The sequence below is a fragment of the Schistocerca cancellata genome, chromosome 3 (assembly GCF_023864275.1).
Source record: "Schistocerca cancellata isolate TAMUIC-IGC-003103 chromosome 3, iqSchCanc2.1, whole genome shotgun sequence".
NCBI classification, from domain to species: Eukaryota; Metazoa; Arthropoda; class Insecta; order Orthoptera; family Acrididae; genus Schistocerca; species Schistocerca cancellata.
Window position 1 is genome coordinate 760,671,748 of NC_064628.1, and position 26,069 is coordinate 760,697,816.

At 41.3% G+C, this 26,069-nt stretch overlaps 1 protein-coding gene across 2 annotated transcripts in view; it reads right to left on the minus strand.

The window, feature by feature from the left end:
• Positions 1-26,069, minus strand: part of LOC126175787 (transcriptional regulator ATRX homolog) — a 483,984-nt gene that overhangs the window by 31,824 nt on the left and 426,091 nt on the right. For both annotated transcript variants that reach the window (XM_049922765.1, XM_049922764.1), the window contains 2 exons: positions 16,697-16,804; positions 15,696-15,914 (listed from right to left, as the gene is read on the minus strand). In XM_049922765.1, coding sequence (XP_049778722.1) covers positions 15,696-15,914; positions 16,697-16,804 — 327 coding nt within the window. The remainder of the gene's footprint in view (positions 1-15,695; positions 15,915-16,696; positions 16,805-26,069) is intronic.

The following is a 26,069-nucleotide window of genomic DNA, read 5'->3' on the forward strand; positions in this document are numbered from 1 at the left end:
ACTGACACGTATGCTCCTGTGTCCAACAATACTTTATACTCTCTTCCATCCACAACACCCAGTGTGGCACATACAGCCTCTACATTCGTTCTGACAGAACATATTACTACTGGGAACTCTTGTCAGTTGCCCTGTGGCTTCTTTCTACTTTTAACAGACCATTCCCATTCCCTCGACTACCTCTACCATTATCCCTATTACCTTACCGTTGATAAAAACCACCTCTACTGACATTTCCACCACATTGCTGGTGACCTCTGATACTCCAATTGTGCCGTGGGTTCCGTAATTGGCTACACTGTTTTTGTACGTGGGTCATTCCACATCAACAGGACCAGGGGTCCCCACTCAACCATCTCCAAATCTAATGAAATTTGGTGTGAAGGGTTTACATGGCCTTTGATGGTTATATACCAAATTTCAGTTCAGTATCTTCAGTGGTTGAATTCTTAGAGGATTTTAAAGAGAGGCTACTCACCTCCTCATCATGTACGAAGATACAAATGTGTCAACTTTGCTAGGCTTTTTTAAAAGTTCTAGCAAACATTTGGTCATTTACTTTAATATACATAGACAACTTTTTATGCTGAATCACACCATGGCAAAAATTAGGGATTTAGCCATACCTAAAGTAGCTAAAAAATTCATTGCGCTGTTCTGAGAGCCATGGTTTGACCAACCACTGCTACTTTTTGTGTGAGCCTATCACGCCAAAACTTCAGATGGCTATTCCTACCTATCATGTCTGTATATCAATCAAATTTAATTAGCACTGGATGCCCAGATGAAAAGATATGCATCTGCAAAGTTGGCCAAAATTTTCTACTTGCAAATTTTAGGATATTTTTGGGGGGCAATATCACAACTGTATCTTCTTCAATCCTCTTTTTCTTGCCACAGCTGGAAAAAGTACGCTTTAAGCTTTTAAAGAAAACTTGTTTAATTTCTGGATCTTTCAGTTTGACGAGTAAGAATACGTTTCAAAAGTTATTATTTTAGCACTTCGAGAAGAGTGAAAAGTCAAATATTTTGCTCATTAAGTCCCATAATTAATTATTTTTATCTGAGTGTATAAGTCAGTTTCAAACATTACTTTAACACGACATAAAAGCAAGTGTAGTACAAAACACAGCAAATTTGCAGAACAACATTACTAAAGAGTCAGTTCCATTTTTTGTTAAGCACTTCTACAATTTTGTCAATAACAGATTGTGGATAACTGTGTTGTCTTCCTGGTGATGATGTTGATGGGGTTTCTAAGGTCATGAAGATATGTTGCTCACGAATCTAGCAGGTATCTTTAGCAGTCGGCCAGTGGAAGGAACAAGCATGACCGCGTGGGTGCATAAAGCTGATGAGTACATCTTGATGTTCATGTGAAACTTCACGTTACCAACCCACCAAAAATTGCCATCCATACAAGTGGCATACTGTCCTGGTTGTAAATTTGGAATTGAAACTGCTGGAATTTCTTTATCTGCTACGAAGGCGTTGACCTTGTTGCTCTAAAGAATTTTTTTTTTTTTTTTAATGAAAACTAATGCGTTACCCACGTAGTCACGCTGTATACAGTGCAACCTCTGAGATATTATTCCTATCAAAGGTTAGGTAGCAGACTATATTTTGTAAATGCTTGACCTATGTTGTTCAATAGTACCTAAGTGTGATGACGGGGCCATTGTATGCGCAGTCACACCCTAATTTTGTAAATGCTTGACCTATGTCTGTCAATAGCACGTAAGTGTGATGACAAGGGCATTGTACACCCAGTCACACCCTAATGTAAATATTAGGTTCTGAATTATGCTATTAACCTACGTGAGACATTTTTACTTTGCTCACTATTAGACCATATCCCTAATTTATGTTCCCATTCAAAAGGGAAGAATACAGCTCATGTTCATATTATTAGCTTGACCTTTGTCAGTCAACAGTATATGAATGTGGTGGCAGTGACTTGGTACACCCTGAGACATTCTACTTTAAATATTAGATCCTTATTTCTTGGTAATCTATGTGAGAATTCCACCGCACTCACAATAATCCTCATCCTAAATAGTTAATAGCCTTATAGGCAATTCCCTAAATAGGTAATATCTGATACACTAGAGCGTGCATATCGGCAATTAGGGTGGCATAACCTATTTAAATGCATTGGGTTCTTGAACCCACTACTAACTAATAATTAACCTCTTCCCTTAAGAGTTTTATTCCACGTCACCCTTGTGACTACATGTAGTGGACAGTTGTACACATTATATTTATAGTTTGTGTATGTTTGGTTAAGTTACTACAGGTTTCCTAAACACAATGTTAACCACCCGTGCATAAAGTCATAAATGATGACCTAAACTTTACACACCCAGTCAATCATAAATGTGTAGTAATGTACTGCCATAACACAATGTTAGTCAAATTTCGCGTTAACAAATCGACATATTACTACATGTATAATGTAAATTATTTTATTTCCACCTTCTCCTAACCCTGAGAAGTTCTCGCGTTACGGACATAGCGCCTTGTTCTCTCACAAATTTATGGTTTAACATTATAGGTAATTTTCCAGTACATAACATACAGACAGCCAATAGCAGGCACTTTTGACTTTATGTGCACACATGCACGTGATCTGCCGTCTTGCACAGTACATATCCGTGGTGCCACAGTTAGTTCCAATGCTGCATCCACGGCTAACTGACCGCTTTCCATGAAGTGGGGCCGAGGTTGTTCCTCAGCTAAGAAACATAGCTTGACATGGTACCACGGGACTTCAGATTTTTATGTTTGACCGTGTCTTATTCTGGCATGTATTAGTTTATTTTATGCTTCTGAAGAAGGCTAGATTACTCTAGCTGAAACCTGAGTAAAGACCAGTAACTCTTCGCAACTGAGGCGTATCTTTGACGTATTAATACTGGATGGGATTATTTGTAACAGGAGAACAAGAACTCTTCAGAAAATCTGGACTCCTTATTGCCTATTAGCTAATAACCTGCTTTCAGTGTGACATAAAATTAAATATAGGATACCTAAAACCAATAAAAATAAGAGACAGGCACAGCAGTACACATTTCTTCAGTCCTTTGGTCCTAGCGATTTTTATCTCTAATCTTGCTACAGGTCTGCATGGCATGCTTTCCTTTCAGCAAAAGAACTATTACCTCATCAAAGTTCTTCAAACATTTTGGTACATGAAAAATCGGAATGTCGTCTAATAGTGAAAAAGCTGTCAATGCAAATAATACCCAAGACTGGTGTGGTTTCTCGATCTGATTACGTCTATTTTGTCACTGTGTGCTGAACAAAACGAAATAGGCCTTTCTAATATTGCAGCAATTGTAACACACACCAAATAAGCAAGACTGTTTTGGCAATAATGATCATTTTTATAGTACAACAATATAATTCACGAAGTAGCAATACGAAATACCTATTTGGCCTACTACAATCAAAAATCTGTGTTAGGAAATAGTTTCGCATTTCATTCATACACTCCAGTATCTCGTGCACGAAACCAAAAAGTGGTAGAACGAAATTTTTGTATAAATTTGGAACTGTCATATTCTTGTATAATTTGTGTGATGTCCCCGTTTCTTCTCCTTCCTCATTCTAACAATCTTGTCATCACTAATTCTGTAACTATTCCTACCACTGTCAAAACTCATTCTCCAGTTACCTTTACTAGCCCTGCCACAATCACCGGTTTAGTTATCCAGCGATTATTCTCCAGTTAGGCATTATTACGTATTCATACAATGTGTTTTCCGCGCTGCTCCCAGAATGGAACTTAAGCGGCTGCTAGCCAGGGACTACAACTGGCCCTGTCTAGTGTAGCGATCTGGCCAAAAATTTTCTGTCAGAACGTCACTTTCTTGGATACCTCGAGAAGATAATACATAATCTTTTTTACCTGTTAGTTGTCTATTTCCACTCTGGTAGTCTGAAACTATGGATTTCGCTAGTAATTATGACAATGCTGAACATTTGTAAACCAAATCAACCACATAAACTAAAGCATCAGTTGGCATTCACCGGTTCGCCTTTATTTGGCTCAGCTCGTATAGCCCCGTCCAACTTTGTCTGCAGAAAAGCTCATTTCTAGATGCAATGAGGATTCCCCTGGTAGAGATGTACACTATGCCCGCATTCAGAAATCAACTTATAATTCATTCAGAGATCAACTTAGAATGTTTTCAAAAATGTCCAAAAACCAGCAGGGGGGTGTTTCAAAATCATATGACTGAAGACCGACGTGCGCTGAATGCGAGGTGCTTTGTGAAACAAGGTTTTTTCCCCCTCAAGAATATGAATTTGCCCCCTCCCCTCGAAATTGCCACTCAGCTCAGATACCCTGCAAAAAAAAGAAACAAAATAGAAACAGTGAACAATCCAAGATCAACACCTCCATCAAGCAACTTAGAATGACCATGATGTCATGGTCATGGTGTTGGACAGTGAAGGGGAGATGTGGGTTCAAATCTCCCTCATGCCCCCCCCCCTCCCCCCCCCCCCTTCCGAAAAATTATGAACTGTCCGTCTGGTCATTAATGTGTCGGTTTTCTGTTTTCAAATTTGTGTCTACATTGTGGTGTAACATCCGTTCACAAGAAGAACATATAACATAGGGACCTCTGGATGTAGGTACCTCCTATTTGTTTCTACAGAAGTACCACATACAGTAGAGTCTCGATTATCCAATCTTTGGTTATCCGACCTTCTGTGTTATCTGACACTTTCACGGCACCGGCCATGCACCAGCCGACGACAGGCCAGTGACTAACGTGTTGTTTGTTGATACTCAATTCATTGCCGCCGTCTGCTACTCCTTACTGCTAACTTAGATCTGTAGTGGAGTGAACGTGTTGCACTTTGTTTATTTTAAAAATTTGTGGTGATGGCTTCAAAGTGGAAAAAGGTAGCCATTTCAATGGAAGAAAAACTTAAAGCTTTAAAAAGAATAGACAATGGTGAAACTTTATTAAAAGTGGCGCAAGATTATAAAGTCGGAAAACAACAGTTGGAGACTGGAAACGGAACTGCAATGAGATTGTGAAGTGGCGTTCACAGCGAGCAACCTCGGCTGTTTTGGAAGATCAAAAAAGCATGAAAAAATGTGATTATGAAAAAGTAAGTGAAGCTTTGTTCCTATGGTTTACTCAACATAGAGATAAATGTGTACCCATGTCTGGACCTATTTTGCAGGACAAAGCCTTGAAGTTTCGTGACTAACTAAACGAAGGTGAACCTGATTTCACTACTAGTGTAGGCTGGCTCGATACGTAATTCGGTAACTTAATGTCTGTGGTGAAAAGCTTTCAGCAAATTCTGAAGCTGTGCTGATGCCACAGAAGATGACATAAATGAATGGATTGTCCAAGATGAAGAATTTGAAGTGACAGATGAAGAAACAGTCAACATGATAAACGAAAAAGAAGAAGATGAAGAAGCGGATGTAGTGGAGGAAAGTGCACCCAAGATTTCTCACAACGAAGGACACAAGGCCTTAGAAACTGCTTTAAAATATGTAGAGCAATTGGAGGAAACATCGTCTACCGAGGTTTCACTTCTTAAGAGACTACGTGATTTAGCGGCAAAAAAAAACGGCAAACAGCAGGCAAACAAAAGACAATTACTAACTTCTTCACACAGTAAACATCTATTCAGTCTAATTTGATTTGTATTGTATTAAATGTTTAACTCATCTGGCCTATTTTAGTTTAATTTTTGTGTTTTTTTGTATTATTTTCTGTGTTATCCGACCTTCCCGCATATCCGACCTTGCCGCGGCTGGTTTAGGTTGGATAATCGAGACACTACTGTATTACACCTCTTGCTTTCCATTTTGGAAGTTCTGACTTGAATTCCCTTTGTTGCAACACAGTTCACACCCATTTATTTGTTGTTTTCATTTCTGTGATGGGTCTATGAGGCATATTGCCTGCTCTCACTATTCATCACATTTACTTGCGATGGTAATATATTCTTACCACATGACTCATATTGTAACAATGTATAGTAGGACAACTGCCAAGACTACAGATGGAATACAATTTTGTGGAAGAAAGAAATGGGGCACGAGGAAGGTTTGAACATGGATCTCCCACATTGATGTTCAACACTGTGACTACACAAACACGATGCCGTGGTTCTTGCTCAATGTTGTGCATCTTAAACTTGAACCATTCACTGTTTCTATTTTGTGTCTTTTTTTCACAGTTCAGTACACATTCTTCTTGTTTTCATGCTTGATCTGTGTTCAGTTTTTGATGGGCTATCCACTGGGCCATTGTGCCACTAAATCTGAGGGAAGTGTGATGGGAGTCTCCCTTGTAAGGTGGAAAAGGCACCAAGCTGAAACATACACCACACTGGGCGACCTTCCCTGCATGATCCGCACTTCTGAATAATTTGGAAAAGTGGCGGCAGGTTAAACCCAACAATGAGGACCGTGTATATATTAGTGAAAAGGTGTGCAGAGTGCTGGAAGTGAAATGGAAAACTAGTGTCCTAAATCATGTACTGGCTCCAAGTGGGGTCTCCACCAGGAAGGCCATCTGACGGAAAGGCAGAGGAAGAAAGGGTAGTGAAAGTATAGGCCTGCAGCATGGAAAGGGACGTAGTGCCACGAAAGCAGGGGACCCATGGTAGCCAAACATGTAGTCCCAACAGAGTTGTGAGCTCCCTGAGGTTTAGCATGTATGAAACCACCACTGGCTGGAAGTGGTAGTCTTCCAAAACCACTGCATTCATCCTACCAATGGTGCAGTTCACATGCCCACTCCATTTGTGGCTTTTGGACTGTTTATTACAGCATACTGGGTTGCATGCTGTTAAACTGAGCCGGCAGCGGCTGATGTTTACCCGATGATGTTGACAAGGCCACATCAGGGCATTGCTCCAACAAACTATTGGTGAAGCTGTGTGGTCTGTGTATGATATTCATCTATACAGCATATCTACACAAGCATGGCTCACACACCCTTGGTCAAAAGTATTGAGCACCCTAGAAATTTTGCATGTGTGCAATGTACATAACAGTAAATACACCCTTTGGTTTAAAAAGTAGTTTGTCAGCATCGAAAAAGGCCAAAAATGGTGATCCACCTCAAAGCTACCAATGAAACCTCTGGTGTAATAAAATTTGTTATTTGAATGTTTTTCTGTGTACTAACCAGTTCGCTACATTTGCTTATTGTGTACACATATCACTAACCTAATGCTCTTTTCCTGCTTAGATTTGTGAAAATGGTGATACTTCTGCATTATGTCTAAAAGAAATAAACTCAGTTTAGAAAAATGAGTGCAGATAAAGCTTTTGCATGAGCAAGGAAAATCATTGGTGGAGATTTCAAAAACAGTGAAATGTTCACGCTGATCTGCACAATATGCTATTGATCTCATACGCTCAAAAATCACACACACACACACACACACACACACACACACACACATTATAATTCTCCTACGATAGATTTCAATGTCAGAAGATCAGAAAAATTATTTGCATGCTGTGTGTGTGTGTGTGTGTGTGTGTGTGTGTGTGTGTGTGTTCATGCATGAAGGAGAGAGGAAATGCACATTTGCAAACTGAGATACAATATTCAGCTTCTAATTAAGATACCATATTTACTCGAATCTAAGCCACACTTTTTTTCTGGTTTTTGTAATCCAAAAAACCGCCTGCGGCTTAGAATCGAGTGCAAAGTAAGCGGAAGTTCTGAAAAATGTTGGTAGGAGCTGCCACAACTAACTTCTGCCGTCGAATATATGTAGTGCTACACAGGCATGCTTTGCAGGCACAAAGATAAATACTGGCGCCAAAACCTCTGCGTCAGTAAAAAAAAGAAAGAGAGAGAGAGAGAGAGAGAGAGAGAGGTGGAAGACGAGCTTTTTTCTCTGCCCCGAGTTTTGACCACTGCATTTTCATACATTATCCAACAAAGTAAATACAAATTAAGTATTGTTCATTTTCGAATTTAGCAGCATTTCAATGTTCTATGAATATCAGACTGGAAAGACTGTTTGGGATGTTTGTCAATATGGCCAACTCTAAGTTCCGAATTTTTTCTTACCTGTGAGAAGAGATGGTTGCTAATAGGAACCTGACGAAATGTGAATCACATGCAATATTCTCTTCACAATAAGAATAATACTAATATAAACATTTTGCCATGTATTCTTTCGTGTTTGCTGCTATCTCATTAAAAACCTGTCTGCCTAATAAACTACGAAACTAGAGTGAGACAACAGCAAATGCGGAAGAATATACATATCATGTCATGTTTATATTCGTATTATTCTTGTGCCTAATAGTGAGACAGTCAGAATTGAAGCACGGTAATTGACTAGATTTTTAAATCTAAGATGACTCTAATTTCTGTGCAGAATGTAATGTACTAAAGAGGCGTCTGCAAAGATTTTCAAACGGAGAAAAATTTTCGCTAAACTCTCGTTCAGAGCATCTTCTATCATACGCATTCTATTATTTGGTTATTGTTGATCATTATCAAAGAAAGCAGCAGTGTAAGTAACAACAAATAGCAGTCTCTTACCATTGTTTTGTTAATGAGACGATCTCTCTCTCTCTCTCTCTCTCTCTCTCTCTCTCTCTCTCTTTTTCCTTTGTGGTTTTTTGTTTTTTTTTTAAAATTGTAAGCGGCGGTAGCGCACACAAAAGCAAGCCATGCCGCGAGCGGCGACAGGCCGTGAACACAGAATGCAACAAGCAATGCATGACACAATATAGTAACACATTTTTAGCTTAGAGTGACATAAACACCTATAACAAAGAGAACGGCACTTATCATATCAAAGAAAAATAAGCAATTAATTCAAACCAGACGAAGCACGTGAAAAAGGAAGGGTACCCGTATAAATACAGACGGAGTGCCTGACGCATAGCAATGGCTACCTGGTATAGCTTAACTGCTAAGCTTACGACTCGAACCAAATTACTGTAGCTGTATCATCATTCATTCGACCTAAATTGTGTCTCATATTACAATGGACCAACATTGTTTCGATTTGGAGGTGCGGCCTAAAACTTTTCTCCCCCCTGAATTTCGAGTCTGAAATTTCAGGTGTGGCTTAGATTCGGGAAAATTTTTTTCCCTTGATTTCAAGTCTCATTTTTCAGGTGCGACTTAGATTCAAGTGCAGCTTAGATTTGAGTAAATATGGTAGTCATCCACTGCTCAACACTTCCTTGAAATAATGGTTGGCTTAATTCATAACATTCTGTTCAACATATTAAACAAAAGCGCTGGCAGGTCGATAGACACACAAACAAACACAAACAAACACAAACATACACACAAAATTCTAGCTTTCGCAACCAACGGTTGCCTCGTCAGGAAAGAGGGAAGGAGAGGGAAAGACAAAAGGATTTGGGTTTTAAGGGAGAGGGTTAGGAGTCATTCCAATCCTGGGAGCGGAAAGACTTACCTTAGGGGGAAAAAAGGACAGGTATACACTCGCACACACACACATATCCATCCGCATATACACATATATGTATATGTATATGTATATGTGTATATGCGGATGGATATGTGTGTGTGTGCGAGTGTATACCTGTCCTTTTTTCCCCCTAAGGTAAGTCTTTCCGCTCCCGGGATTGGAATGACTCCTTACCCTCTCCCTTAAAACCCAAATCCTTTTGTCTTTCCCTCTCCTTCCCTCTTTCCTGACGAGGCAACCGTTGGTTGCGAAAGCTAGAATTTTGTGTGTATGTTTGTGTTTGTTTGTGTGTCTATCGACCTGCCAGCGCTTTTGTTTGGTAAGTCTCATCATCTTTCTTTTTAGATATATTTTTCCCACGTGGAATGTTTCCCTCTATTATGTTCAACATATTAGATACATGTTATCAGTTACATTTCATTCGAATTATTATGAAGTGAGTGTGACTAATTATCCAATTGGCTGGAAACTGCATGCAATTTTGGGGTGACCTGTACTTTCAAGGATATTCTGTCTAATGATATTGAATACAGATTTTCTACAACTGGGCTGTACAAATTGTGATACTCACATTCTGTGGAATCCTCCCGATGAATAGCAAAAGCATAGAACAGAAGGAACACAAATTGATTTTCTGCTACATATTCTCAGAGAGTTTCTTAAAGGTGAAGGTATAATTGGGTACTACTAACAGGTAATGGAGGTTGTTTAAAGAGGTAACTTGCTAATAATGTAGGAAAAGACTTGCCGATAACAATTTCATACATAAATTACTTATTTTCTTGATTGTTACTTAAAATACTCCTGTCTGTTTATTTGAGGAAGACTATTTCCAAGATTCTTCTGTTTTTTACCCTCTTCCCTTATTCCCTCCCAAATGTAAGAATGAATCAACAGTCAACTAGTAACTGTTAGATCATTTTAATAAATTTAAAATATTTAGCCAGGATTTACAACAGTGACATCAACAAATAATTTCTTTTCAAATCCAACTATCATTAACTGTGTCACATTTTCGTCTGTGCAACAGCTGACCACAACTCATTCTCCTAAACGTTCCCTATTTGTGGCAGAACACAAGAGGGATGAAAGGATATGTAACTGTGTTGTGATTACTGATTTTAAGAAAACTATTATTTTTTATTTGCTCTACAGATTTCAGGACAAGTAGTTATTAATCTTGTCTAAGGCAAAGCAACTGTATTAATACTGATACCAAGAATTACAAAGCACTTTTAAAACCCCTGTAATTGTACTGCTCCACTTATGGTGTCAATATTTTCCTAAAATGTTTTGTTTCTTAATAGAAGATGAAATTACTTACTAAAAACCACGTAACAATTTCACATTCGGTGAGATTTTCAACTGGAACACTCGTGGTGACTGACTATAGTACTTGACAAAAAGCACTGTCCCATTTACCGTATTTACTCGAATCTAAGGCGCACTTTTTTTCCGGTTTTTGTAATCCAAAAAACCGCCTGCGGCTTAGAATCGAGTGCAAAGCAAGCGGAAGTTCTGAAAAATGTTGATAGGTGCCGCCACAACTAACTTCTGCCGTCGAATATGTAGCGCTACACAGGCATCCTTTGTACGCACAAAGATAAATACTGGCGCCAAAACCTCTGCGTCAGTAAATAAAATTAAAAAAAAAATTGGAAGACGAGTTTTTTTCTCTGCCCGAGTTTCGACCACTGCTTTTTCATACATTATCCAACGAAGTAAACACAAATTCCGTATTGTTCATCTTCGAATTTCAATGTACTACGAAAATCCGACTGGTAATACTGGGATTTTTGTCAATATGGCCAACTCTACGTTCTGAATTTTTTCCTACCTGTGAGAAGAGATGGTTGCTAATAGGAACCTGATGAAATGTGAATCACATGTAGTATTCTCTTCACCATAAGAATAATACGAATATAAACATTTTGCCATGTATTCTTTCGTGTTTGCTTCTATCTCATTTAAATCCTGTCTGCCAAATAAACTACGAAACTAGAGTGACACAACAGCAAACGCGGAAGAATATACGTATCTTGTCATGTTTATATTCGTATTACTCTTATGCCTAATAGTGATACAGTCAGAAATGAAGCACGGCAACTGACTATAGATTTTTAAATCTAAGATGACTCTAATTTCTGTGCAGAATTTGATGTACTAAAGAAGCGGCCGCAAAGAGTTTCAAACGGAGAAAAATTTTCGCCAAACTCTCGTTCAGAACATGTTCTATCATACGCAGTCTATTATTTGGTTCTTGTTGATCATTATCAAAGAAAGCAGCAGTGTAAGTAACTACAAATAGCAGTCTCTTGCCATTGTTTCTAATGAGACGATTCCTCTCTTTTTTAAATTGTAGGCGGCGGTAGCGCGCACAAAAGCAAGCCATGCCGCGAGCAGCGACAGGCCGTAAACACGCACTATCGAATGCGTCAAACAATGCATGACACAGTATAGTAATGCATTTTCAGCTTAGAGTGACTGACGTAAACACCTATAACATAGAAAATGGCACTTATCAGATCAAAGCAAAATAAGCAATCGATTCAAACCAGACGAAGCACGTGAAAAAGGAAGGGTATCCGTATAAATACGGATGGAATGCCTGATGCATAGCAATGGCTACCTGGTAAAGCTTAACTGCTAAGCTTTCGACTCGAACCAAATTACTGTAGCTGTATCATCATTCATTCGACCTAAATTGTGTCTCATATTACAATGGACCAACATTGTTTCGATTTGGAGGTGCGGCCTAAAACTTTTCTCCCCCCTGAATTTCGAGTCTGAAATTTCAGGTGTGGCTTAGATTCGTGAAAATTTTTTTCCCTTGATTTCAAGTCTCATTTTTCAGGTGCGGCTTACATTCGAGTGCGGCTTAGATTCGAGTAAATACGGTAGTTATTTTAGCTCTAAGTACTCTGTGCGAGTCGGTATCAAACTGTTGTGTTCCCCTACTACTTCCCACTGTACATAAAAATGGAGGGTACTTTACAGACAGCCCTTATACAAATTAATTCTTTTCATTAAAGTAAGATAATCTAAGTATAAATAAGCAACCAAATTCAAAATACAGTACAAATATTGAAATGGGCCAAAACGTACAACAGAAGATACTGGGAATAATAACAGGCATGATCACTGGCTTATGTGACCAGCTCTCTGTTGAAAAATACTCTCTTCCATTTTTCCACGGTCACCATTTTAATTAGTGATTTAATAGTATCACAGATACATTAGGGTGGTCCTTGTATGGTGATTACATAAAAATATCAAGTGATCTGAGTGCATGCCCTCTTTTTTTTTTTTCCGGGCGCTGATAACCTCGCTGTTGTGCGCCCTAAAACACTAATAATCATAATCATCTTTTTTTTCATTACAGTTAATTAATATTAACCCCTGCTGCAACAGACATAAATATCTACATAATACTTAAATACTAAAGAAATTGTGTGTAACTTTCTGTTGGCATAAACAACTAAAATAAACTTATTATATTTTGGAAATATGTTTAAATATAATTAAATGGCAGAACTTTAAGTATTATTATGTAAGTCTTTTGACAATATTATGAAAAGGATAGATTGCTTCTCACCATGTAACGGAGATGTTGAGGGCCCGACAGGACAAAAGAAGAAGAAGAAGAAGAAGAAGAAGAAGAAGAAGACTACTAAACACCTATGCTTTCAGCCAGAATGCCTTCTTCCAAAATAGACAACATACACAAACACACATTCACACACGCACAAGCTCACACACATATGACAACTGTCTCTAGCGGCTGACGCCACATCGCTTCTCCCATAATGTGCAGCAGCTTGCAGTCTGGCCTTGACAGCCAGGGACAGTGGTCGTGTGTGAGAGTTATGTTATCATGAATGTGTGTGTGTGTGTGTGTGTGTGTGTGTGTGTGTGTGTGTGTGCATGCACACACACACACACACACACACACACACACACACAGTCTCTTTTTCTTTGTCACTAAGGTAGAAAGTGTTTAAAATAAACAGGAACCTTATTCAAGCACTCTAAATCTATGCTGTATTTCTTCAACATATCCAAACTATTGACTGGAATGAACTCATCAGTTTCCTTATATGAAGTAACAATGAGACTCAAAGTACAATCTGTTGGTAAACATTTTGAATAGCTTGTGCAAAAAGTGCTAAATTTTGCAACTGCAACAGATAAAACAGTTTAGTTCCTTTCATTCCCCAAAGTTTCCTGTTGTTAACATTGTTTCAAAGCAGCAACTTAAAAAAAAAAACATTGAATTTATTTTTTCATCTGGTTTTAATTCTTTTAAAGAGCACAAATCATAGTAAGGTGTACTGATTGCTGATGAACTCAGAAAGCACCATTTTATATATACTTTTAACACAAACAAACAAATGTTCTTCAGGCCAACCAATTCACTAACAGTGAGGATAGATGACAATGAAAGAGGACCATCTTCAATGAATAAATTCCTTTGGCATTGCACCTTGCATGATGTAAAGCTTCAGACAGTCTTATTTGTAGATGTAAGTCCACAACTGTCCCTAGAAATACATTGCACAATTCAATGCCATGGAAATAATTTTTCAGCTGCTGTTCTTTTAGTTGTTTCTGGAAAAGTTAAGTGCTTCATCAACTTTGACATCTTTGAAAGGCTCTTCACGATTTGCCATTCTACTTTCGTCTAAATTTTTTGAGAAATGCTACATCACAACAAACTGCCACCTGGGGCAATTCATTTTTGAACACACTCTGTAACACTAGCTCAAACGTGATGGCAGCAGCAAGAAATAGCAGCAATCTTCTTTTTAATTGTTCCAGCAAAGTAACAGCTCCAACGAAATGACCTGTCTTAGATGTGGTGGTGTCACAACATAGGATTTGAACTTTCTCATCCAGTTGCCAAACTTTTACAGCATTCCAAACTGCCTGTGATTATCTTTCCCACTAAAATTTGGTAATGCAAGTTCACCAATTAACTGTTACCAATTTCCATATGCTATAGTGATTGGGAGTCTTTCAGTTCCCTGACATTGAATGATAGTACCGCTTTATTGTCCCAGTAAACAGTCACAGAACTTAGACTCTTTCTTTAAACAAATATTTCATATGTTCTGCATGTTTCTTTCTGAATATCTTTCTCAATATATTTGAACTGAATTATGACTAAGTGCTAATTCATCAACATTATGTCCCAAGACTGCAGATGTAGCCTCAAGGACAAACGCACCATCCTTCTGCCTTAACTGACACCTGACTAAAATGGTGGCTAGTTTTGATGGCATTAAAACCATCTTCCACATTTGTTTTCCTTTTTTGAATTTACCTTATTTTTATCTACAGTTGAACAACTACAAGAAACTGAAATCGTGGAGAGTTTTGTAAAAGTGGAACTACCATTATAATCACTAACTTCAACAGTTTCTTCAGACAAATCATTAGTAGTTTCCAAAAATTGTGAGCTTATATCACCCTTCACCTTTCTTGATTCGTCTTTTGTGACTCTAATCCTCGCCATTTTCTGTTTTGCCATCAACTTCCAGTCAACATGTCCTTGTGATAAAAAGAGTTTATCCTCTTCTATCTTTATCTTGCTCAAAGCATTAGCATGGGCAACATCAAGGAGCCTACTTAGATTTGCTCAAAACTTACACTCTCGTCCTTTGTGAGTGATTGTCTTTCTGTAAGAACATTTTTTTGTGCAGACTGCACTACTCAGAATGAAAGTTCATAAGCTTTTTGTACAACGAGGTCTAGCTCTTGTAGGAATCCTGGCTTCTCCCAAAATATACACATTCAAGCACAACATTAGCACCTTCACTGATAATCAGCTTCAATTTGTGTATGTCATAAAACAAGACCGACAAAACCTGTCGATTCGATAGCAATTTACATCCCCTGATCTAGTGCTCAACTCCATCAATTACATAAACAACTGTGTAATTACATCTTAAACTACTTGCCACGAGGTAAATGGTGGATAGGATGACGGCAGTCGAACATACGCATTAGCAGTAGTAAACAAACCTGTAGCAACATGACACAACTTCTTGCTCATTGCAGCATTGGTTCCTCATCTACAGTTGCAAAAAAGTAGGTATTTAGGAAAAAAACTAGAGAGTGTGCATCAAGAAATACGAAATTCAAAAGATAAGAACCACCCTAATACACATATTCCATGTTACTCTGTCCACCATAAGCACAACATGTATAATAAACGTAAATGTAAATAAATATACCTTTATCATTGGCAGTGTTTTACTAGTTGAAGGGGCTTCTGCTACTTTATTTCTCATATATGTCCTCTGAATGGGGTTTACAGCTTTATTCACAAAATAGTTTGAATACAGAGGCTGAATTGGATGCCCAGCATTCATGTATCTTTCATTAGAAACAAACTGAGATTCTTTTCTCATCTGATCTTGAATGTATTGTTGTTGCAACAGTTTCAAGTAGCCCTGAAATTTAACAAAAATAATTTCGTAACAACAGAAAAAGAACACACAAAGCAACAAACCAGTTGAGTCACATTCTTGCAACTAGTCTAAAATATCACTGATAATGAGTTGTTAAATATGAAGCACCACAACAGATGTAAATGGTGCAAAATATGTCACAAATTTTGCGCAAGTAGTGTAAGAACACCTCAGTCGCTATCAAAACACTACAGTTATATATCTTCATAACAAAGATTTTCATGGTCACTTTGATAAAAACAAAAGTACTTTTCCTTGAGTCATATTACAATGAGCACTATTATCAGATCTAAAGTTAGGACTTTTGAAACAAAGTTCAGATGCATTTTGCAGTACAATCTATGCCAAAGAAGGGCACCAACTATTTGGCACAGGTTTTTCAGCAGACTGACACTGAACTTTGTTTTGGAAATTCTAGTCTGGATCTGATAATGGCAGTAGCCAAATCATATTACGAGACAATATAATAAATAATTCATTACGTGATCTAGAGAGTATTATTTTTATGAGGTCCATAACAACTCCAGACTTATTCCAGGTACTTATTAACTTTATTAATATTATGATGACAGTGATTTTCAAAACTGGTACAGACAGTTTTAATCAGTAAACCAACTGCACTGGGAAGAAAGTTAATAGCATGTATTTAGCAACTGGCAATTACCAGAATTCTAACCATTTGATGTCAAATATAAATAGAATATAATCGTCAATGTATTACAGGTTACCAGTTTCTTCAAGCAACATTAGAAAAGCACAGTTACCTCATACTCAGTCCCTCCAACCATCTGGTTATTTGCAATTAGTGATGATATGTTGGAAATCACTGTATTGAGCCTCTCACTTATCTGTATCTCTGTTGACTGTGGATTCTAAAGGAGAAAAGAAAATCTTTTATCAGTAACATGTACTGAAATCATGACATTAATATAATTACAAATTAAAAATTAATAGTTTATAAATTGCTGTGCATAATTTGTGAACAAAAGCAACATTGTTCACATGAATACAGCAATAATGAGAAAAATGATCTGTTAGTGAAAAGAATAATCATAACAACAATTAAATAAAACTAGTAAAGAAACACACACAAAAAGTGACAGCACGTGACATTATTACAAGAGGAGGACTTTTCTATATTTCATAGTAGGAATAATTTTTGAGTTTAATAAACATTAGGTAATGAATGACTCATGTATAAAACTTTGTCCTTGTACCCAAATTACAGATCAGAAACAACGAATAAAATATGAAGATCCCCCCCTTTCCCCCAAATACAGACAACTAGAGAGTTCATCTCCACAGCATCACTAACTGTTGATGAGAGGTTGTCAGGGATAATTAGCCAGATGAAAAACCCACCTCATAAACCTATCCATCACCTTGTTTTGCAATCCTGCCATGTCGTATGCATTTTGTATTCTACAAGTGATCAGTAAACCCCCGATCCTCTAAAGAATCGAACTTTCATATACAAATCAGCTTTAAAACTCTCATTACTTTACAAATGAGTTAATGTGTTAAGTACTTGGCATTAAGCATATAAGTGAGAAAAAGTTTAGCAAAGGTTTGAAATTATGCTGTAAGTTTGTTGGAAGTCTGTAAGTCCTCTCATTATGAAATACTGGATGAATAAAGTCTGAGTAATCGACACTCATTTCAAGCAAAACAAGTTTTTCACACATCTCAATGTTTATGATGTCATCATCTCCTTTGACTAGGCTGGACCTTATCGACAGTGTCTGTATAGCACCGAGGATTGGCGATCACAATGTCATTATAGCAACTACGCTTACAAAATTAATAAATCAGTCAAGAAAGCTAGGAGATTGTTTCTACAAGACAGAGCAGATAAGTAGTTGTTAGCATCTAACTTAGACAGTGAACGGACATCATTTTGTTCCAGTTAGGATGGAAAGAGAGGAATTATAGGCAAAGTTTAAGGAGATGTAATAACATAATAACAACATTCAGAGGATACTGATGAAACAGAGGCTCCCGCATTCTTAGTTCAGAAGAGAACACGCAAATGACAACAAGCAAAGCTAAGTAGAGAATCATGCGTCAGTGAAAAGATCCATGCAAGAAGCATACAACCATCACCATTATACCTTAGTAAAAGATCTCGCAGAGAACCTGACAAAATTCTGTAATGTTCATATACATTGTCAGTGGTGTCCTGCTTGACAGTCAAGTAGTTTAAATATTGTTGTAACTCGCCGATCATTCAAAGTGCCGCCGCGCAATTACGCGCGTCCTCTACGTGCGGCGCTGTCTGCCAGCCATGCAGCAGCTGCACCACCTAAGCGGCCAGCCGAGCAGCAGCCGCTAGACTGGGACTCAGTGCTCATTCGAATGCTAACTTGTACACATGTCTTGCTTGTCGACTTACTCTGTGACTTATATGTGTTGTGTCGTTCTGAAATATATGTGTTAAACTTGACATTATAACAATTGGCGACGAGGTAGTGGATTTTTCCTTTTCACCGTTGACCCACAGAGTTCCATGGCTACTGTCGAGCGACTGTTGCAAAATCTCCTTGAACAGCAAACGCTTCTAACAGCGGCGATTCACGATTTCGGCGCGGCGTCAAATGCGGGGCGTTTCTCGTCGTTAGCTATACCTCCTTTTCCTCCTTATGACGAGACGGAGGAAGACTGGTCTGATTATGAAAAACGTCTTCGACAACACTTCTTGGCATTTCATGTCACGGACGAACAACCATGTAAGTCTCTGTTCCTTTCCTGGATTTCACCTCAAATGTATCGGTTGTTGTCGCAATTGGCTCCTTTGAAGGATCCTGCATCTTTGTCCTTTGCTGAAATGTGCTCACTTCTGTCTGTCTATTTTCAAAAGCAAACGCATGTGGTAGACTCTCGTGTTGCCTTTTATCGATGTCAAAAACAGCCACATCAATCCTATCGTGCTTGGGCTGCTGAACTTCACGAACCTCAGTCGAAAGGGTCAATTTGTTACTGACATTCACAAAGAATCCTATGCCGATTCCATGGTACGGGATGCTATTATCTGGTCAGCGCCCGACAAAGGAGTTCGGCAACGTGCCCTTCAGTTGGCGAATCCGACTCTAGATGAAGTTCTCTCCATTGCGCAGTCTTTTAAAATTTCTCACGCCGCTGGGGCGCAAATAGAGGCGTGGGGTGATGTCGGGGAAATACAACCTCTGTGCGCTGTTGACGATGCGTGCGGCGCGTCCCCGCCGGACGACGTGGCTGCAGTGCGCTCTCACGCGCAGCCTCGGCCTAGCCGTAAACAACCCGCTAAGAAACTGCAGCAAAACCCCCAGCAACTCCCTTCATGTCCGCGGTGTTTTACGAAACATTCACACGAGGATTGTCCCCAAAGTTGAACTGTGTGACACAACTGCAAAAAGAAAGGTCATGTGTCTTCCGTTTGCAAATCCGACCGCATACATGATGTTCATGAACATGACGCTGATTCTGATTCTGTGTTGTCTGTTAATTGCACTTCTTCCGTTTCAGGGAAGTTATTCCTCACAGTCCAAATCCTTGGTCGAGATGTTCGCATGCAAGTGGATACCGGTCTGCCACTATAATTAATTCTCAGACGTATCTTCAGTAGGGTTTTCCACTCCTGTCACCTGTCACTCGGCAATTACGGATGTACAATAAACAGAAGATTTCTCTCTTGGGACAGTTTAATGCTGAGGTATCTTACAAATCCGTCGTTCGCACTGTTCCCATATTTGTGGTCAACCAGAGCAACACAGAAAGTCTTTTTGGTTTCAATGCCTTTCGCGTTTTTGGGTTCTCCATAGATGACTCTGTCAATATTGTCTCTAATGCTATTCCTTATGCTCAACTGGATTCCTTGTCGACGACATTTTTGTCCCTTTTTTCTCCTGGGTTAGGCCGTGCAAACGATTTTGAAGCTCATATCACACTCAAACCCACTGCTCGACCTAAGTTATTCGGGCTCGGCCCATTCCTGTGGCCCTTCGTGATTGTGTCAAATGGGAGCTGGATCATCTCACTGCTTCAGGGGTCTTGCTTCCTGTCACTTCCAGTGAGTGGTCCTCTCCTGTCACTGTCGTTGCTAAGCCAAATGGTGATATTCGTGTCTGTGGCGATTTCAAAGCCACTGTAAATGCTCAATGCATTATCGACACTTACCCTATGCCTCGACCTGAAGAATTGTTCATTAAACTTGCTGGAGGCCAGTATTTCTCTAAACTTGACCTGTCTCAAGCTTACCATCAACTTCCTCTCGACATTGCTTCCCGGCAGTTTCTGGTCCTTAAAATGCCTTTCGGCCTCTATCAATACCAACGATTGCCAATCGGGGTTGCCAGTGCCCCTACTTTCTTTCAGCAATTCTTGGAATTACTGCTCACTGTCTCTGGGTGTATAAATTACCAGGACGACATTGTTGTCACTGGCTCCACCACTGACGAACATCTTCAAAATCTCTGCACACTTTTTCATATCTTACACACAGCCGGTCTTAAGTGTAATCTTCAGAAATCACAATTTTTTCAGGCATCTATCACGTACATGGGGTTTCAACTCTCTCGGGATGGTATTCGTCCGCTTCAGCAAACCATCGCGATCGATGCCCTTCGTCGCCCTACATCTGTTAAGGAACTGCAGGCCTTCTTGGGGAAAATAGCATACTATCACAAATTTTTACCGTCTGCTGCTTCGGTGGCTCAGCCGTTGCATCGCCTGTTGCATAAAAATGGGCCTTTTCACTGGTCCGCGTCATGAGATGGGGCTTTCCAGATATTGAAGACTATGATGAAACAGGCCCCATGCCTGGCTACTTATCAACCTGGCCAACATCTTGTTCTTGCCACAGACACCTCTCAATACGGGGTCGGTGCAGTCCTTGTGCACCATTTTCCTGACGGTTCGGAACAACCCATTGCTTATGCCTCCAAAACGCTCACGGATGCCCAACAAAAGTATTCTCAAATTGAGAAAGAAGCTTTGCGCATTATTTATGCTCTTCGTAAGTTTGGTGTTTTTCTCTATGGCTCAAAATTTCATCTTGTTACGGATCACAAACCACTTGTTTCCTTGTTTCATCCATCAACGTCACTTCCCGACAAGGCTGCACACCGCCTCCAGCGTTGGGCTCTTTACTTGTCTCGTTTCAATTATGAGATTCATTTCCGGCCAACAGCTCAACATGCAAATGCTGATGCTCTGTCTCACCTTCCCATGGGTCCTGATCAGGCATTCGATAGGGACGAACTTTTGTGTTTCCACCTGAATGTTGCTGAGCAGCGGGTTGTGGACGGGTTCCCCATCACTGGGGACAGGCTGGCGGCTGCTATGGGTTCTGACCCTACCCTCTCCCGGGTTTTACGCTGTATTCAGAAGGGTTGGCCAGATCGCCCATCCGCTAAGACTTCTGATCCGTTGCGGAACTACTACACTTTGCGCTATCGCCTCACGGCTAGGGAAGGTGTTATCCTCCTCTCCACTGACAATGCGTGTTGTAGTACCTGCATCTTTGCGTGCTTCGGTCTTACGCCTCCTTCACCAAGGGCACTGGGGTGTCTCTCGCATAAAATCTCTGGCGCGCTGTCATTTGTACTGGCACAGCATCGACTCTGAAATCGCACACATGGTTGCTGCCTGCTGCCCTTGTGCGTCACAGGCCACCGCCCCGAAGTCATCTTTGTCACCGTGGCCTTCGCCTGAGAAGCCCTGACAGCGCATTCATACTGACTTTGCGGGACCCCTTTTAGGTACTTATTGGCTCCTCGTAATTGACGCCTATTCTAACTTTCCTTTCATTGTCCGTTGCACGTTGCCTACCACCGTGGCAACCACCAGTGCTCTCGCCCGCATTTTTTCTTTGGAAGGCTCCCCTCTACTCTTGTTACTGATAATGGTCCGCAATTTGCCTCTTCCGAATTTGCGGATTTTTGTGCTCGTCATGGCGTTATGCATGTCACGGCCCCGCCATTCCATCTACAATCCAACGGTGAGGCTGACCGACTGGTCTGCACATTTAAGGCTCAGATGCGGAAACTTCTGACTTCTTCTGCTGCTGATGATGCACTTCTCCACTTTCTGGCGTCTTACCGTTTCACCCCCATGGGCGACCACAGCCCGTCTGAGCTATTACATGGCCGACAGCCCCGCACGCTACTTCACCTTCTGCTGCCTTCCACCTCCCGGCCGCAGGTGCCTTCACTTGGCCGGTTCACCGCCGACGACCTCGTCTGGGTACGGGGATATGGCAGGCGGCCAAAATGGAACCCGGGCCGCATCTTAAGACACCGTGGCAGACGCCTGTATGAATTCCAGACGGACACGGGTGTTGCAGTGCGTCATTCGGACCAGCTTCAGCCTCTTGTGCCAGCAACGCCTGTTCCGAATGCCGCTACACCACCTTTGGCTCTTCCTGATGCTCAGGTTCTTGGCATCTCTCAATACTCACAACGCAGCCCTCTCACCGTCATCGCGATGCCAGCACAATAACGGACGCCAACAGGAGACGTGCCCATGCAGGAACCGGATGACCATCCTCTGTCAGAGCATATCTACTCGCCTCCTCCTCCAACGGACGCCGACACATCGCCCATGTCTCCTGTCATATCAACTGGACTTGCCGCAAAGGACAGATTGGTGCATGGGGCCCCAGCAGATTCGACCCCTACGTCTCCTGTCATCTCGACCCGTTATCATCGGGGACACTTCCGTCTGTACGGGAAGCCTCCTCCTCGAGACTTTACGGCAAGTCAAACAACGCCTATGGACGTTAGCCATCTCCAGGACACCTCCATCAAGACCAGTGCAACAATTTCAAAGGGGGGAAAAGTGTTGTGACTCGCTGATCATTCAAAGCGCCGCCGCGCAATTACGCGCGTCCTCTACGTGCGGCGCTGTCTGCCAGCCATGCAGCAGCTGCGCCACCTAAGCAGCCAGCCGAGCAGCTGCCGCTAGACTGGGACTCAGTGCTCATTCGAATGCTAACGTGTACACATGTCTTGCTTGTCAACTTACTCTGTGACTTATATGTGTTGTGTCGTTCGAAATATATGTGTTAAACTTGACGTTATAACAAATATATTGGCAGAACGCCGCAAAGCGATATGGAATGGAACGAGCATGTGAGATCTGTGGTAGAGAAGGCAAATGATCGACTCTGGCTTATTGGATAGTCATTTTTCCCTGGCTCTATTTTGGAGTGGAACCGAAAAGAAAATGACTAGCAGTGGTAAAGGGTACCCTCTGCTGCGCATTATTCAGTGGCGTGCAGAGTATCTATGTAGGTGTAGATGTAGAAGGTAAAAATGGCCTGTAGATAGCAGACAAAACAGAGATATTGGACGTTTTATATGGACATAAAAAATCAGAAAGATATTGAAGTGCCAAAGAAACTGGTATAGGCATGCATATTCAAATACAGAGAGATGCACACAGGCACGATACGGTGCTGCGGTCAGAAACGCATACATAAGACAATAAGTGTCTAGGCAGTTGTTACATCAGTTACTGCTGCTACAATGGCACGTTATCAATATATAAGCGAGTTTTAATGTGGTGTTATAGTCAGTGCACGAGCTATTGGACACAGCATCTCTGAGGTAGCAATGAAGTGGGAATTTTCCTGTATGACCATTTCACGAGTGTACCATGAATATCAGGATGCGGTAAAGCATCAAATCTCTGACACTGCTACGGCCGGAAGCAGATCCTGTGAGAATGGGACCGACGACGACTGAAGAGAATTGTTCAACATGACAATACTGCAACCCTTCACAAATTGCTGCAGAATTCAATGCTGGGTCATGAACAAGTGTCAAGCGAACCATTCAACGAAACATCATTGGTATGGGCTTTTGGAGCCAAAAGCCTTCATCGTACTGTGGCACTTCTGTGTGCTCGAAGGGGCCCTACATGATATTAGGCAGGTGTACCAGTTTCTTTGGCTCTTCAGTGTATAAGATACAAACAATGAAAATTTTTATTTTCCAAAAAAATGCACAAGTCATGATTCAGATTGTTTTTCAAAGGAAATAACACCTTTTGGTACTGACATGGAAGTCAAAACAAGACCATTATAGTCTTTCCACATAACATAATTCTACTAACACCATAATTCCAGTGTGGTTAAGGCAGGAATTATAGCAGACACCAGGAAGCTGGTATAAACTATATACATCGACTGCAGTAAGAACAAAACTGTTGTTGACTGAGCATATCAAAACTCTACAGATAGTATCTATTTTCCTGAAACACTGAAGTGGTGAGAAAAAACTATTTTTTCACTTATTTATTATGTCAACTTTGTATCTTGTACAAATGAAAGTATAGGAGCAATGTGTAATAACTTCAAGTTGAACAAATATATTTTAAGGAAGACGCAAGACATGAAAGTCACAGATCAAGTAAACAGAGTAAGATGTGTGTACACTTTAACAGTCAAATCATAACTGAGTCCAAGTCTAGCGGCCACTAGCTGGCTGGCCGCTTAGGTGGCGCTGCTGCTTAATGGCTGGCAGACAGCGCTGCATGTAGAGGACGCGCGTAACTGTGCGGCAGCACTTTGAAAGATCGGCGAGTCACAACACTTTTTCCCCCTTTGAATTATTTGCACAGGTCTTGATGGAGGTGGTCTGTAGATTGCTAACATCCATAGGTGTTGTTTGACTGGCCGTGAAGTCTCGAGGTGGAGGCTTCTCGTATGGACGGAAGTGTCCCCGATGATAACGGGTCGAGATGGCAGGAGACGTGGGGGTCGAATCTGCTGGGGCCCCATGCACCAATCTGTCCGTTGCGGCAAGTCCGGTTGTTATAACAGGAGACATGGGCGATGTGTCCGCGTCCGAAGGAGAAGGAGGCGAGTAGAGTTGCTCCGACAGATGATGGTCATCTGGTTCCTGCATGGACATGTCTCCGGGTGTCGTCAGTTGTTGTGCTGGCACCGATATGACGGTGAGAGGACTGCGTTGTGAGTAATGAGAGATTCCAGTATCCCGAGCATCAGATAGAGCAAGGTGGTGTAGCGGCATCCGGAACAGGCGTTGCTGGCACACGAGACCGAAGCTGGTCCGAATGACGCACTGCAACACCCGTGTCTGTCTGGATTTCATACAGGCGTCAGCCACGGTGTTGTAAAATGCGGCCAGGACTCCATTCTGGCCACCTGCCATATCCCCACACAAAGTCGTCAGCGGTAAACCGGCCAAGCGAAGGCACCAGCGGCCATGAGGTGGAAGGCCGCAGAAGATGAAGTAGTGTGCGGGGCTGTCGGTCATGTAAGAGCTCAGCCGGGCTGTGGTCGCCCATGGGGGTCAAACGGTAAGAAGCCAGAAATTGGAGAAGCGCATCATCAGCAGAAGAAGTCAGGAGTTGACTCATCTGAGCCTTAAAACTGTGGACCAGTCGTTCAGCCGTGACGGGCACAAAAATCCGCAAAATCAGAAGAGGCAAATTGCGGACCATTATCAGTAACAAGAGTAGAGGGAAGGCCTTCCGAAGAGAAAAAGTAAGCTAGAGCATTGGTGGTTGCCACAGTGGTAGGTGACGCGCAACGGACAATGAAAGGAAAGTTAGAGTAGACGTCAATTACGAGGAGCCAATAAGTACCTAAAAGGGGTCCTGCAAAGTCAGTATGAATGCGCTGCCAGGGCTTCTCAGGCGAAGGCCATGGTGACAAAGATGACTTCGGGGCGGTGGCCTGTGACGCGCAAGGGCAGCAGGCAGTGACCATGTGTGCGATTTCAGAGTCGACACTGGGCCAGTACACATGACAGCGCGCCAGAGATTTTGTGCGAGAGACACCCCAGTGCCCTTGGTGAAGGAGGCGCAAGACCGAAGCACGCAAAGATGCAGGTACCACAACACGCGGTGAAGCATTGTCAGTGGAGAGGAGGATAACACCTTCCCTAGCCGTGAGGCGATAGCGCAAAGTGTAGTAGTTCCGCAACGGATCAGAAGTCTTAGCGGATGGGCGATCTGGCCAACCCTTCTGAATACAGCGTAAAACCCGGGAGAGGGTAGGGTCAGAACCCATAGCAGCCGCCAGCCTGTCCCCAGTGATGGGGAACCCGTCCACAACCCGCTGCTCAGCAACATTCAGGTGGAAACACAAAAGTTCGTCCCTATCGAATGCCTGATCAGGACCCATGGGAAGGT